This window comes from Antennarius striatus, chromosome 18, assembly GCF_040054535.1.
Source record: "Antennarius striatus isolate MH-2024 chromosome 18, ASM4005453v1, whole genome shotgun sequence".
In the NCBI taxonomy this organism is placed as follows: domain Eukaryota; kingdom Metazoa; phylum Chordata; class Actinopteri; order Lophiiformes; family Antennariidae; genus Antennarius; species Antennarius striatus.
In genome coordinates this window covers 6,905,174-6,921,727 of record NC_090793.1, presented here as the reverse complement: position 1 = coordinate 6,921,727, position 16,554 = coordinate 6,905,174, and the positions used below count along the sequence as shown (strand labels likewise).

The window sequence follows — 16,554 nt, the reverse complement described above, 5'->3', positions numbered from 1 at the left end:
GTCACAACAATGATCCAGGAAGTCTGTGATCCCAGACACTTTCCAGGTGGTTCAGTAGTTTTCAGTGTTAATCGTTCATGAAGTGGAGACATTTGAAACTCCACAGTAAAAAAAATACTAAAAAAAACCCAAAAACATTTTGTGAAATGTTGAGATCTCTGATAGTAACAAGAAACCTTAGCAAACAACCAGAAACATGACAGTTAAAGTGTATAAAGTAAGGCATTTTACAGGTGATTTCCTCACAGGAATACTGAGAGTCTTCCTCGTGGCATCTGGAGCATCAAGTATATAATATAACTTCCATGAAATTCAAGCCTATAATATCCATCCATCCATCCATCTTCCACCGCTTATCCGTAGTCGGGTCGCGGGGGCAGCAGCTACAACAGGGAGCCCCAAACTTCCCTTTCCCCGGCCACATCCATCAGCTCTGACTGGGGGATCCCAAGGCGTTCCCAGGCCAGTGTTGAGATTTTTTTTCAAAATATATGTATACATTTGACTTTACTGCATCAACATACTGAGGTCAAACTGTTTGCTTGGAGCCTCAACAATACCTCTTTGATTGTGTATCAGGCCTATTTAACTAGCAAACACACTCAGTTTGTCGGTTGCTTCATCTGCATTGTGATAACAGAGCTGAATCTTTGGCTTTTTGAAGGCTCTCGACAAAAAAACCCCCAAACAAACATTTGAAAACACTGGCAAAGACTACAGAAACATTTTTTTCCATTCAATTTATTTTGTTAGTTAAACTTCTATAGCAGATGACGGAACATAACGGTCACACAAGGGTTTTCTTGAGCATAGTTTTCAGAAGTCACAGTGTTTCAGACATGGACAAGAATTAAAAAAAAAAAAAAAAGACAATGATGGGCCAAGAGGAAGCAAAAAACAAGGTGTATCAGTGACATGATCCTACACACTTTTCATGGTCCCCCAACTGCCCCGTTTGCTCCAAAAAAGGCCTTTGTTCTAAAGTGTTGTCGACCCCTCCATACCACCCCATCCCATCCCGAAAATGCAAACAAAACAAAAGAAAAGCAAACTCGCCAACAAATAGATATATTTATATATAATATATATTCACTCTTTAAAAATAGAACTTCAGTCTAGATACTAACATCTGTACAAACTACAAAAATAAAATTTAATATAAATAATTTATATGGCATGACATTAACAAGTTTTTTGAAATAAACTACAAACCAATGCAGGAGTTCCCCCCTTACACCCCCCCCTCCCCGCCCCTCCCTTTAAACTCCTCACCACAATGTGACAACACCTACCGGCTGTCTACGGTAGATGGAGCTTTGCTCATTTGCTTAGCTATTTACAACAGTAGCTACGAAAAAAGTCTTTCTTTCATATTAAAAAAAAAAAAAAAAAGGAACCAAAGCTGCCATTTTGACAAAATGACATTTAAAAAATAGATCCGCAAGTTTTTCCCTGCAATTAAACTTGGCAGTGATGAGACCAATACTGAACCACAACAACGGAAAGTCTTCAAAGAGACATTACATGGAAATCCTGACAATGAAAGATTATGTTGCAGAAATGAGGTTTGTATTAGAGAAAGCACTGAGAAATCATAAAGAAAGGAGAGCTGGTTGAACTTCTTACAACCCGACAAAAGAGAGCAAAGAAGAAGGGAGGAAATAATAATAATTAAAAAAAAATAGAATCACTCCCTTTGCATTGGATTTTAGAATTCCCTTTCAAAATAAAATGAGAGCAGTTGTCCAACACATAGTAACAAATGTGAACTTCACTTGTTGTAGAGCTTACAAAAACTGCAGAAGAGAACAAGAATCTTATCACAGCTCCTTCAAGTAGTTTCAAACTGCAGAGGACAAAGAGTTAACATGAAATATTAAAAAGGCGTGATCACATTGGGATAGGTGTGCAGACAAAAATCAGTCTGCTACTGCTTGACAAGTATCCTGCATTAATATGGGAACATAATACTGAGCTCCGAATGCTGTGATAACATAGACAGGGAGGACAAATTCAAGGCACAACGGTCACAACTATTAAGAAAACAGATCTGTTGTTTTATATTTTCCCGTTCACACAGTTTGCACTGTGTTAGAAGGGTTACAGACTTAAATGAGAGGTGGAAGAGGGGGTACTGCATTTCTTAAGGCAAATCACTTAAAATTATTCTGAACTATAGCAGCAAAAAAAGACGTAACAATACAAATAGAAACAGACACCGACACATAGGTTCAATCGCCTAATATCTTAATAACATCTCACTTTTTTGTGGACAGTTTTTACATATAGCACATTTCTTATTCTATACACTGTGGAGGAGAAACAAAAAAATCCACCACCCCACAAAAACAAATAATCTTTTACATCTGAACTTTTACACAAGAGTATACCCAAGTTATACAGTACTCATTTAAATAGCTTCCTTCTTTTTTAGTATTAAAATATATACTCATAAATTTATATAATTCTTAAAACGTCATATTTTTACTTATTATGTCCTTGAAATAAATCCTCTCCTTTTTATTTGAAGTCTATGTACAGTTGAGAGTTGACGATGTGATGCCATGTGGGCGTCAAGGTGCTCTAGAAAGCCACCAGAGGCTCACGCAGAAAGTAGGTGTGTGTTGGAGAGTCTAGCAATCTTTGGCTGCCTGGATCCTCAACCCACCTGCAGCAGAAAAATCAAGACGGAAAAAAAGGAATATTAAAAAAATGTATCATCTCTTTAAAAAAAAACAACAACTTTGCTTTACTCCTTGAGTTTAAAGTAACCTCAAAGGATTTCAAATAAATCTGTGATTGAGTGGCTCCTGACTCACCTTTTGTTTTGCCGAGCTGATGCTCTGTCTCAATCTGTGTTGCTTCCAAGTCGTGGAGCTCTACAGAGTCTCTTTTATGTGAAGAAAAGTTCGTTTTGTCACCACAAGTCCTCTTAGCAGCCTCAAAACAGTCCGACTCGCTGTCCGTGTCAAAACCTTCATGCATGTAGCCATGGCACGCCGCTCCCGGCAAAGTCGGATGGACAGCCACTGTCACAGAGGCTGTGGCTGTCACCATGGTAACAGCGCCCCCAGCGGACCCACGTTGCGTTGGCAGGGTGGAGCTGCTATTGCTATAGCTCGGCCCTTTAGTCCTGTGTCGCTGAGGCCCTCTGTTGTTTTGCAGCTTGGGGCCGCTTTGACAAGTCCTTCCAGGGAATTGAGCTCTCTCGCTGGGTAGCTGTTGGGGAGGCTGGGTGTGAAGTCTCTGGAGGTCCTGCTGCTGCTCCCGTTTGTTCGCATCCCAACACGTAACCTGGGCGCCCAGAGGTGGCTGTGCACTGTGGGAAGATTCATTGAGCGCGTCTATCCGTCCTCCAGTGCTGGCATTTTCTTTGAATGACTTCACTACCTACAAAAAAAGACGTTTTGATCGTTACCTTTCAAAGGAAAACGTGAATCTAAAGAAAATTTTGAACGAGAGGAGTGGTTTCTATCTAAGATGAGTAGTTATGTAGCGTACCGTCAGCTTGGGGAAGCTGGGGTTCTTGCTGGCTTCCAGTAGTATGTGAGATGTTGCAGGTGGAACTCTGGTATGCGATGCTATGTACACATTCCGGTCACAGTACTTATAGTCTTCCTCCCCAATCCCTGATGTAGTGGTCATCTCTGAGTAATACTCCGAATCTGATGACTCAGAAAATGCTTGCTGCCGAGATGACTGTGGGTTATGACCCGTGTAGTAACCATGGTGCATCATTGGCGGAGGCAGCGGGGGCTCGGGAGATGGCGTGGGCATTCTGCTGCCATTGTCAATGGGCGTGACCTCAGCTGGAGGGCCCATCAGAGACAGCAGGACCGGTAGAAGAACCAAGCCGTTCAGCATCCCCAAAACAGTCAGGATGGCCAACACAGCAAAGAAATACCTGAAGAATGGAAAGATGAGGCGTTTTAGTGGGGAATTGAAAGAACAAGACATCAGAAGAAACAGGTTTCTGATTTAAATCAGCTGCTTATGTCTCTTTTTTTTCCTTTTGTGTGGCAAGTAAACGAAACACAGCGCCAATTAGAAAGAAAACACATTTCTTGTCAGCTGGAAGTGTCTGTTCATAGTTTGATTTCTCTTGAAGTCAAAAAATAACAAAGACTCTATGATTACACTGAACATTTGCAGAACCCTGTTCTTCTGGGCCTACATCAGTTAGATCATACACACACGCACACACACACACACACACACACACACACGCACGCACACATTTGCTGGATGCCCACAGAGTCTCATTTCATTTCATTAAACCCATTTAATCTTATTTTCTGTTGCAATTTAAGGTTTTCCTGGGATTTGACAAAAGTCAGATGCATTTACACACTTTTGCTGAAATTGGACAGCATTCAGCGTGTCAGCATTTCTGTTCAATTTTTATTTTAATGTGACAAACATTGCCTGATGTTTTATCCAAACACACATGCATATAAGCACGTGGACAGCTCCAAACACACACAGTTGGCACACAAGGAAGGGAAGTAGCTCAGGGGAAGAAGTCAGGGAAAGCCCAGTGTTTGTGTATCAAAGGCAGGGGGGGGGGGCAAATCTGATTCCCGCTCAGTCCAACTAAAACATGCTTTGATGCCTCCACTGCCGCTGCTATAAGATTTTCTCTCGCTCTGTTTTTCGCTCACACTTTGTGCATGTGTACATTTCTTTGTGCGTGCGTGCGTGCGTGCGTGCAACCCAGTGGAGCTCTGAGGAGGCCAGGGGTGGAGGCAGGCCACAAGAAAGAGCTACATAGAGAAAATTAGAGAGGACTCCACTTAAACACTAACAGAACGCAGGGAGACAGACAGTGAGATGCTAACCACCAGCCAGACTTTAAGAGGTAAAAAGAACGAGCGAGGAAAAATGTGATTGTTGGAATGAAGACGAGAAGCCAACATGGACTGGGATAATGGAAGCATAATGTTCTGGAAACATGCTTCCCTGAATGGACAACAATTATTAACACTGTTCAGGAACACCTATGTGATTTGCATGTTGGGTGTCCTTTCCCCACCCAGTTTTGCACCTTGTTATCTATAATAATATAGTAACTGTCCTATTCCTGTCCACCCACTGTCCTGGTTTCTTTTATCAGAAGCATAAGGTATGTCATGCTAACCGCTTTCGACAAAACACTTGGGAGTGTTTTCAATTCCTTGCCGTCTGCTCAAACCATGACGGTCTTAAAACCACATAAAGATATTTAATCTGCACGCTCTATTAAATGAAAGCACGTTCACATGCAGATACTGAAATTGCAACTAGATCATTGACCATCTTTATGACAAATCACCGGCCTCTGCTTTTAATCTGGCTTGCTGTACATACTCCAAGGCCAATCCCTTCAATTTCTTTATGGGATGTTGTTAAAAAAAAAGAAAAAAAAAGGGAACGAAACAAGGGAAGAGTGAGACACAAAGATGAGGGTGAGACTTTGGTAGGACCTCCAACAGCGTCTGACTGTCAGGAATTCTGTTGTTTACATAAACTGTAATCCTTTCCATTCGTGTCAGGGCCTGGAGAGCCATGTGTGAGAAAGAGAGCTGAAGTGTTTACATGCCTGTACGTATGTGCATTTCTCCTTGTGTGTGTCTGTGCGCACATCCAACCATGTGTGCGTGCACTCTGCAAGTGTGTACGTGAGGACGCTAACCAGAGGTGAATTAGACTTGCTGTTTATTCAGTGCGTTACAAGGCCAGGAGATGTTTACATCACTTTATTTATGCTGCTCCCCAGCTAGCTGGCGACCGCAGCTACAGCTACAGCTAAACAAGACCTCCATCAGAGATTTCAGACCCCTGCGTATCTCTTCCTCACCCTGTCCTCTGAAAATGATTTTTTACACACAGCCGTGGTGGAAAGAAAAGGAACACAAGATGCTCTCCGTGACGTGATCGTCATCAATTGCACCTCCAAATTCATTCTCAAATGTGCTGCCTTTCTTCATGTTTACACCTCTTTATCTTTCCACTTCAGCACAGCGGAGGATCTGCTCATCTGACATCCAACTAACCACCCAGCAGGACGGAATATCCTTGCAAGGAAGCCACCTTTAAGATTACTTCTCCTCCTGTTTCTCTCTCTGCCTCTGTCTCTGTGTCAGCAGGAAAATGGGCTGCAGGCATATTGAAGTCTGTGTGCTCAAGGTTGTGGTTTCAGGTTTGGGCCCGGACCACATTTGCTTGAAAAACATCAAGCTTTTTGAGTTTTTTTTTTTTTTTTCCACTCTGACCATGAAACAGTGGTAGAACACACACTGACACACAACTACGCAGAATGAACATGGACGTGCATACACACGCAGACACACACACAGTGGGGAGTGTTGTGTGTTGGTGGGCTTTCAACCATCTGACAAGTTGACCAGTTCAAATTTAACTCCGCTTTTTATTACGACACCCAACAGGGGGGCAAAGAATGCTAAATGGATGATCGGAATTTTTAAAGAATTCTGTGTGTGCGTGCGTGTGTGTGTGTGTGTGTGTGTGTGTGTGTGTGTGTGTGTGTGTATGTGTGTGTGAGAAAAAGAGAAGAGAGAGAGAGACATTACCCAGTGGGTAGGAGAACACTTCCATGTTTACGAGCAGCTGCTACACACCCTTGATGTTTTCCCCATTTGTTGTGCTCTGAGGTTGGGGAGACGGATGCGTGTTTGCCCAGAGTGACAGAACCAGGTGCATATTTGTGTGTGTGTGTGTGTGTGTGTGTGTGTGTGTGTATATAAATAGGAGTATAAAATTTCCACCTGCATGCACTGCTGACCCCCCACCAAGGCTTCCTCCCATCCCCAAGTGAGGCTAGACAACTGGCTCCACACATATACGCCCAAACACACACCAAAGGCGTTAAAACCAAAACACCACTTCTTCTGAATGTAACAAATGGGCTGTGGAGGGTGTGGAGTGTGTAGTGTCACTCTCTCACACATAAGCCCTTGTCAAATGTGAATTCGTAGCTACACACACACACACACACACACACACACACACACACACACACACACACACACACACACACACACACACACACACACTCAGAGAAGCAGACACAGATGCAGCATCTCACCTCATGATGAAGTCAAACTCTGACCCTGCCAGCATTAAAACGCCCAACAGAGTGGAGATCGCTCCGTCAACCACCGGGGCAAACATGTGCTCCAAAGCCACTGCAGAGCGCTTGTTTCTGTTGCCAATCGCTGTCAGGAAGCCCTGCGGCAGAGGGGAGGTGGAGAGGAGAAATGAGTTGGAAATCTTTCCGATCGCACAAAACTCACACTTGTGGTGAGGCTTGGTATGCCTCAGAATTCTTGCGTTTGTATGGGTCTCTACCCCAGCTTCATAGCAAGTTTTTAATCACACATATATCCGCATTATTGCTTTGAATATCAGGCCATGTGCCCCCATTAAGTTGCACTTCACTGCATTACTGTTTTATTGTGATAAACACACAAATTTATTGGTAAATGCCAGTCAAATTCTTCCCTGAAGTTGGTAAATCTACACAGATCTTGTGACTTTCAGGCAATTATTAGTCTGATTAGCTATGTGTCAATGTGCATGATGTATTTAGCAGCCAGACCAAAGCATCAGGTTTCAAGTAAAGTAGGTGTTTAACTGTAGGAGCTAAATCCCACTAAGACCTAATCCTGAAGTATGTTCTTGCTTTGTGAGTCTTGACTTACCAGTGCAATGTGAACGGTGAACTCCACTCCGATGCCCACAGATGCAATCAGGATAACCACAGGGATGGCGCTTAACTTGATGCCAATCAGACCCATGATACCAAACAACTCCACCGTCATCATGGCCAAGATAAACACCTAAGCAGAAAATAGAGGGAGTTACAAACCAAAGTGTTTTTAACTGCCAGTTCTTGAAAATCGGTATGATGATGAGGAAGGAGAAGGAACAAACAATAAAACAAGCAGAAAAAGACAAGAAAAAAGTGTTTTTATATGACTGAGTGGAGATTTTGCGCCTGTTCACCCGACACAATCTTTGACCCTGTGCTCACAAGCTCAACCTGATGGCGTCGAGTTACAAACCCTGAGGCTAATACCTTTCTCCCCTTCCAAAGGCGTTTTATTTGACTGACAGCACCTGGACAGCAGAGCGTGGGGTTTTCTGTCACTATACTGAAACACATCTGTCTTTGTTAGTGGAAACAAGTTTTAAAGAGTAAGTCAATTTTGAAAAATTTTGTTCCACCCATCCTTCTCCTTGCCTATCTGCATTGTGGGTCACTGGTCTGCTGGGGCCTATCCCAACCTACGACGGGCAAAATTTGAGGTACACCCAGTGTGAGATGTCGGCTCATCGTGAAAGGCAAACAATCGCACACACACACACACACACACACACACACAATATCAACTATGAACAATTTTGATTTGTGACCAATTCACCTAAGCTACATGTCATTGGAGGTGGGAGGAAGCAGGACGACCTGGAGAGAACTCACACAGACACGCTGAGAACATGCAAACACTGCAAGAAAGGAATCAAACCCGGAGCCTTCTTGCTGTGAGGCAACAGCTTTACCCACTGACTCACTGTGCTATTCTTTCTTATTTTATTGTTTCAGATATTTTAAAATGACATCTTATTTATGCTGTGTTACCATTTACTTGTCATATAATAGTCTAATAAACAACACAATGTTGCTGTATGCTGCAATACGATAGCAAGTAATGTTAAAAAATAAAAGAAGGAGAAAAGGTTCCCAGCCAATGGGAGCTTTTGATCTCAGTAGGCAATCCAAGCTGGGACACGATTAAAACAGAGATGATAAAAGCTGTTTTACTGCTCGACCACATGCAGCCTTGGTGAAACCGTTACAGGCGGACAGATGGTTAAAAAGCATGCATGCATGTATCAGTGCCTCTCTTTCTGTCTGCAAAGTTTGTGTGGTGTATCTGTCTCAATCAGTGTTGCTAGGGGCCTCTACTCAAGTTAAGCACATTCCAATAGAAACCGGTCGTGTTGTTGCGCTATAGTCGCACCCCAAACGCCTTGTGTTTGGGGATATGTGGATTTGGAAACGTGTGTATGAGTTTGGGGGGGGGGGGCATTAAGGATCACTGGTCCACACCAGCTTGTGTGTGAATTTCTTTCCAATCACTGAACATTCAGACCATCTCTTTTTCTCTTTCTCTCTCTCACACACACACACACAAACACACACACACACACACACACACACACACACACACACACACACACACACACACACACACACACGCATATCTCTGATGGATGGGTTGAGCAGGCCAAGGTCGCAAATAGGCAGATCTGTCCTGTCCCCAAGTCTCTCCCTCCCCCTCTGAAAAAAGCGGTGAGGGAGTTAGAGGTAGAGGCTTCAGAAGGGCAAAGCCTTTCGTGCTCCTTTGCATTTCCTTTTCTAAGGCTGGCCCAGCCTACATTAGAATGACAAAAGTCCCTGTATGTGTGTGTGCATGCTGGCCCTCCACAGAGCAAAAGGGGCCCCCTAGACAGCATTATTTAGCTGTGCTGAGAGGGTGAGAAGAAAGTGAGAGGAAGAAGAAAGGGAGGAAGGGGCTAATGATGTTGTTGAGGTAACATGAGGTGGAAAATTTGAGACAGGAAAAGCCGGTGAAGGAAAACGATGAAAAGTTGCAGGGCTAAGTAATTGCTGACTTACGGTGATGCCGGCTGTCCAAGGATTGAGCAGAAGAATTGCACAGACCAGGAACGTGCAGGCCAGTACCACACTGATCGCCAGCAGGAACCAATGTCTGAGGCCAATGTACTGCTCCCAAAAGAGGAAGGGGTATCCATTGGGGTAGTTGAAGACACCCTTGCGGCTAAACTCGTCACATACTGCCCGGACACTCTCAATGGCCTCCACAAAGTCACTGGCTTGACGAAGGCCGTTCAGGTAGAAGGGGAACTGGGCAAACTCAAGGGGCTCTGCAGCTGGGACTGTAGGAGAAAAACAGCAGAGATCACTTTGCTGTTTATACTCTAAGGATTTTCAGGTGCATCTTCTCTGGCAAACCCCCCCCCCCCCCCATGCAGATAACATAAAACACTTACTCCTTAGATTCTCTCCCGTCGTGTCATATTTGTCATGAATCCACTCTCTGGGATGGGGATAGAAGTTGGCCTGTGAGGCAGCATAGCCCAGAGGATCATTACTGACCCATACGGTCAGATAAATGTAAAACACCTCTGGGGGGATCAAACCCTCTGCATCCACCAGCCGTTGAGCAGTCAGCTAGAGAAAGATTCCAACATTTTATTCAATGGTCATTTATGTGAGTTTTTGTCGGAATAAAATGGGAAAAAGCTGTTTAAATCCCTGTCTATAATACCACACACAATGCCATACATAATACTGACATATGGATTCTGTTTAAAAGTATTTCTTAGCTGGTGGATGTACCTGGCTGTAGTTAAAAGGTTCTTTCTTGGAGCCAGTCTGGATGAGGAGCTTGTATGCAAGAGCTCCATCCTCTGTGCCGTTACGATAGCTGTCATATGTAATCCTGCCTGCCTGCCAGTCAGCGTCGAAAGCAGCCTGAAGACCTACATGTGAGGCAAAGCAGACAAAGACAGGATTATTTTGGTTATCTTTTAAAATACTATGACTCTCTTTATCGTGAAAGTATAGGACTTTTATTTGTTTTATTGTTCTCTCTATCTGGAAGTGAAGCTGTTTCTTATCATCTCCTTTTTGATCGCTCTGATTGACCTGCCATTGTTTCCTTCTTTCAAACACAATCTAGCCTCAGGGACACACACGCACACACACACACACACACACACGCACACACACACACACACACACACACACACACACACACACACATACACACACATTAAAAGATAACCTATGGCCCTAACCTGTCTCCTGTACCTCTTAGCCCAGGTGGATGGGGGTAAAAAAGCTTTAGTGAACTTTCACTCACCCTTCTCACATTCTCACCCCCACGCAAACACTAACCCATTCACTCATGTTCTTGATGACAGAGCGCACCTGAAAAAACCTGTTGCACTCTCTACCAGATTCTGACATCATTATCATAAACCCTCAAGGGGATAAGGGGGTAATACCACTGAGCTTGGATTCATACCTCTGAGCCAGTCCTGGAAGTAGTGCAGCCACATGCGGGGCAGTCTGTTGTCGCTGTCTCTGACGACGTATCTGACAGAGTTGAAGGCGTTGTGCAGCTGGATCAGCAACCTCTGTGACCGAGCGTAATCAAATCCATCCATGGTCACCAAGTGCATATTGTAGAAGGAGAAATACTTGAACTGGGCGTCAATGAAGTCATACTCCTTTGTATCACGTGGTACAATGTCAGTAAGGTACAGGCCATCATGCACCATGGTGGTCCCATATAGACTGAGTCCCAAAAGGCCTAAAAAGAGAACCACCACAGTGGCTTTGCTTTTGGGCTTGAGGAGCAGAGGGGCATATTTCTCCCTGGCGAATCTGGACAGGTTCCAGTGCAGGAAAGGGAGTGGGACGCACTTCTTTCCCGATTTAGAATCCTCCACCTGTGCTAAGAGGTCCCGTGTGGAGCTGGAGGTAGGAGTGAAGAGCTGAGAGCCATATGGGTCTGGCACTGAGGTGGTGGTGGGGGAAGGTGTGATGGCTGGGCAAAGAAAAGCAACAAGTTTTAGCATCATGAATTATTTGCAACATACTTGTCAGGATCTTAAGGTAGACTTTTACCTTGGGGTTGTGACGTAGGACAGACGATGATTGATGTAGGGCTGGTAGAGATCTGTGAGGTAGGTGGTAGGATGGTGACAATATGCTGTCCAGCTGCATCACACTGTGTGAATGCCTGCACTGTGGTGGTGATTTGTGTGCTGGTGGTAATCGTGGACCCCGCAGCGTACTGATGTGTGTGAGCTGTGGCCGTTGTGGGGTTGTGAGGCTGCTCTCCAACATCAGACAGCTCGTGTGGAGAAAGGTGGATGACGCGGTCAGAGCAAGGACTGTACAGACAGCAAAGAATGTCCAAACGCTTGTCCTCACGCCGGTGGAGGTCCAAACTGAGGATGGCGGGAAAGATGAGCAGCACCATGGCGAAATTAAACACAACGATAATGGCTGCCTAGGGAGGGAATAAGAGAAAGATACAGTGTGAGAGAAGACAGACAACAGCATGCGATATCACAGACACCCTCCCAGAGCTGGGGAACACCTTCTTTTTTTAATAACCCAGACTGTAGCCTAGAAAGTCAAAACAGGCTGACTCTAAATAACCAGCCAGGAATACTAAACTGGCCAGAAGCAGAGAGAGAGAAAGAGAGACAGAGATTGGAAAAAAAAAACCTACAAGACAGAGAGAAGTGAGAAATGAAGGAATATGTATTTTGCGAGTCTGAGCAAAACCATCACCATTCACTCACTCCAGCCCCTGGAGCTGACATTCTAACTGGCTGTGGTTTCGAGTGCACGCACATCTATGTGTGTGCATTTGTGTATGCGCTTGTGTGTTTCAGACCACCCACAGTTAGTCACAGATCAGAGCAAACTGCCTTGACGGGCCAGTGATATACTGATCCACTCCTCCCTCCCATTCTCTCTCTGTCTGTTAATCACCCTCTTTGCTGTGATTATTCCACATTACACAGACACACACACACACACGCACACACACACACACTTTTGCACGCATACATGTCTGCAAACACACTCCCAGAGACAAGCACACACAAAAAAATTGGCCCTCTAAGAGCAGCAGTAATAAAACGGGAAACAAAGGCTTTCCTCGCTCTGAAGAAGCGTCACTTCTCTTAAGTTATCTGTTCCATATTCAAAGGAGCTTCAGGCCTCATGGTGTGTTTATGTGTGAGAGGGGCAGACGTGCAAAAACATACCTGCAAAGAAAAAGCTCTTAAGGCAGGAATGGGTACGAGAGCGGCCATGAAGAAAGCAATCATGTTGTTGATGGAAGTCAGTGCCACACTGGTACCAGTACGACGCAAACAGTCTCCTGTCCGTTCCTTTAAAGCAAACACAAACAGCGTTCAAAAGAGAGGAGAGGAGCCTCGAGGAGATGAGAGGAGACAGTAGGAGAGAGACTCAAAGCTACCTTAAAGGGGATATTACTTCCAGCTTCTGTGAAGGAATGAGCCAACAGAAACATGTCATCCACACCAATTCCAAGTGCCAGGAAAGGAAGCACCTGGGATGAGAGGGGTCAGAAAAAAGAAATAAATGATCATCTTTTGAAGTGGCTGCTTTAAATAAGCTTTTAAAATTAGCTGCAACAGAAGACTATGTCCTTTCATTTGTCTCGTACCTGTGTGGTCGCAGCATTGAAGGAGAGGCCTAGCAAGGAGCAGAGACCTAGCCCTGCAGCCACAGAAAGAGCTACCAACAGCACCCCAGCCAGCCCAACGGCCCCCTGGGACTTGGCGCAGTCCCACCTTAGCATGGTCACACAAGCATAGGCCAGCTGTACAGGACGAAAGCATTAATTAATTAAGATATATAAGTACACATAATCATATGATAATATATGTTATATATTACAATATTATAATATATCAATTATAATCAAGTAAAATATTTTCCATGAACTTACTACTAGTTTGTAAAGCTTACCATGAGCAGGTATCCGCCAGCCACCCTGATCGCACTGACATCAGAGAAGGATTTCATGATGTCATTGAGGGTCGTGGTAGAGAACGCATGTATAGATTGGCTAGAGTTCTCTGGGATACTGTGGTGGACCACCTAATGGATAGAGATCAATTCATTTAAGTACGTCCAAACAAGCATAACATAATTTGTATTTAGTCTACGACTAATAATAATATATATATATATATATATATATATATATATATATATATAAAAATTAATATTATTATTATACAGGCAATTGTTAATATTATTAACACTCAAAGACAAGATGCTGAACGTAATGGGAGGTGCTGAACCACAAAGGAACATAAACTGCCCGTGAAACACACACTCCCATGCCTCTATTTGAAAAGAGTTAAAAGTGAGTATGTGTGTGTTTTTAAATGTGCAAGCATGTGTGTCAGCACATGTGTATGAATGACAACCGAGGAGTAATGGGCACAGATGCCAGAGGTTGTGAGGTCAAAGGTGATGGGATCACATGGCCTTGAAGGCTGCTCTCTCCACTCTGTGCCACAAATGGACCAAAGCTCCCCAAAGATAGTCACCTATCCACATTCGGTAGCTGTTCCTTCATCTCAAATTCATCTCTTCTTATTCTTTAATGTGTCAACAACAACAAGAGGGGTTGTGTCTCTGTTGGTTAGTGTATGAGCACGTTATCCCCACCCCACCCCACCCACCCCTTTCCCATGTCCCTTCCTCCCTCCTTCTCTCCTTACGCTCACCATGGTGGGTGTCAGCTATCACAGCAACAGCTTGTTCCTATAACCATGGCTCTGACAGAGAGAGATGGCTGACCTACCACGCACACACACACACACACACACACGCTCACACACACACCTAAATACGCGCAGATTCAATGCCCTGGTCTGCCCTGTGATTTGCTTTACAAGGGAGCTGAAGACTGACGGAATTCAGAGATTGCAGAATAAGCCTCATGTCTCTCTGTGTGTCGGCTTCTTTACAGGTAAAAGGAATGAGAACACTTTATATGTTTATTGTTTTTGTTTGTGTGTGTATTTGTCGCCACTGAAAACATGAAATGTGTGTTTCAGTTCGCACCTCTACGAACTTCCTCTGCCAGGACTCAAGGATAGCAGTAGCCTTTTCTTCATTCCAGTTTATGTCGTGGATCTCGTAGTCATCTTTAAAGTGCTCATACAGCTGCTTAGGACTCATCAACAGGAACATGGTCTGGAGAGCCTCCGCACTATAAAACACACAAGCGTAAGTTTAGAATAGATCTGAGATGCTCCCCCACCCCCCACCGTCCCCCACCACGAATCATCTGGTAACCATAATAAAAAATCATTCAAAAGGGATCATTTTGATGTTCTCAGTATAACTTAACCTACAAGAACATGCCTCGCTGTGAATGACTAAAGGCAGGCGCTGTTTCTTCGATGATTTGTTCGTCTGCCTGCTTGTCTGTCTGCCAATGTAAACAGCCAAATGTAGGTGTTATCTAGTCTGCCTGTCTTGCCTCTCAACTGCGATCCCAGATGTCCTCAGGTTTTCTTGGCACAGCCCTGGCGAACTGCGGCGCTGCTCAATATGTGACAGAAATGATCGTAAATCACACCTGGGAGTGAATGGGGCTGTTGCGGATGGGGACTGGAATCCTTTTTAGTTCAAGGCCCTGTTGGGACTGTGCAGGTCATAACCTGGGCTCTGACCCATTGCTGTCACTCCAGTTCTATTAGTCATGCTTTTAAATTTAGTTTAAGTCAACAGATGTCAACAAATGTTTTTCACGACTTCTATATGATTATTTTTCTGGGATTTTATTTATCAAACAATCAAATTTTAATCAGCTGATCTGGAACAAGAATCAAACAGGGTACCTATTCCTCTTGGTTTGGGGCATTTCTTTTATATGCCCCTGCTCTGACAATGAATGTCCCGCAGGTGATCTGACATGTTTTAATATGCACCCACCTTAGCAGAATGTCCTGACTGTTCTTGACTCGCCCTCCCAGGATCAGCTCCTCCTGCCAGTGCATGAACTTCCGGCTGAAACCGTGGCAACCACCCTGTACGTGTTCGGCAATGTCAGGACTCTGAATGGAAGAGCGGGAACAGATGTCAAAACACAGGAAGATATGTCAAGTGTTTTTATAGCTCTACGACCCGCTCTCATCAACCTGGAATATCTGAACGATGTCTTAATTACCTCTCTGTGCTCCTTGTTGGGGGCACTGAGGGGGCAATCAGTGTCTGAGGGGTCTAGACACGGCCTGTTCATGTAGGCATGTCCAACCTAAAGAATAAAATTAAAGTTAAAATGTCTCAGTTTTTTTGAAAAATGCATGCAGCTAAATGAGTTACTAATCAATCACATTAGACCTTTATTCTACTGATCTCTTTTTGTGTGTCCCACCTGGGCTTTGTCCAGCATCTCCTTAAATCCTTCCAGCGATGTGAACTGACTTAATTCTTCCATCAGTTTCACTGGATCAAGATTCATCCACTGGATATCTGGCATACCTCTGGGGAGCAAAGACACTGTAAGGATGAGCATCAACCCAAACATATTCAACAAGCCCTTCAGGACTATGTGGTTTTGCATTATGGGTAAGCTTTTACTGTCAGCAGAAAAACTAAGACTCTCTCACTTCAGTTTAATATCCTCTCCCTCGTTGTTCTGTTCTATGCTGGAGGCTAGCTGCAGATACAGGATAAAATTGCGTTTATTATCCTGTTTCACGCTGCAACAAAGCCTTGGGAAAAGGTAGGTGGCTGCCTGCTCACTTCCAATCCTCAATGTCCTTCACTGAGTCATAACAATTATCCCTGCCTTCCAAACATCTTGATAAGAGGAGCGGGAAGGGGAGAGAGGTTGGATGAGGATGGATGGGATGAAAGTAGGTGAGAAATGAGAGGACGAGCAAAAGTTGAAC

General features: G+C 44.1%; 1 protein-coding gene across 1 annotated transcript in view; it reads right to left on the bottom strand.

The window, feature by feature from the left end:
* Nucleotides 1-620: 620 nt before the first annotated feature.
* ptch2 (patched 2) overlaps nt 621-16,554 on the bottom strand; it is a 28,710-nt gene continuing 12,776 nt past the window's right edge. The window contains exons 6-23 of the mRNA XM_068340349.1: nt 16,035-16,143; nt 15,828-15,914; nt 15,593-15,714; nt 14,717-14,864; nt 13,607-13,738; nt 13,302-13,457; nt 13,092-13,184; nt 12,877-13,002; nt 11,720-12,107; nt 11,115-11,639; nt 10,424-10,566; nt 10,075-10,255; nt 9,680-9,960; nt 7,701-7,838; nt 7,085-7,227; nt 3,502-3,904; nt 2,820-3,390; nt 621-2,668 (exon numbers count right to left, since the gene is read on the bottom strand). Of these exons, the coding sequence (XP_068196450.1) occupies nt 2,634-2,668; nt 2,820-3,390; nt 3,502-3,904; nt 7,085-7,227; nt 7,701-7,838; nt 9,680-9,960; nt 10,075-10,255; nt 10,424-10,566; nt 11,115-11,639; nt 11,720-12,107; nt 12,877-13,002; nt 13,092-13,184; nt 13,302-13,457; nt 13,607-13,738; nt 14,717-14,864; nt 15,593-15,714; nt 15,828-15,914; nt 16,035-16,143 (3,781 nt within the window). The 3' untranslated portion in view covers nt 621-2,633. The remainder of the gene's footprint in view (nt 2,669-2,819; nt 3,391-3,501; nt 3,905-7,084; nt 7,228-7,700; nt 7,839-9,679; nt 9,961-10,074; nt 10,256-10,423; nt 10,567-11,114; nt 11,640-11,719; nt 12,108-12,876; nt 13,003-13,091; nt 13,185-13,301; nt 13,458-13,606; nt 13,739-14,716; nt 14,865-15,592; nt 15,715-15,827; nt 15,915-16,034; nt 16,144-16,554) is intronic.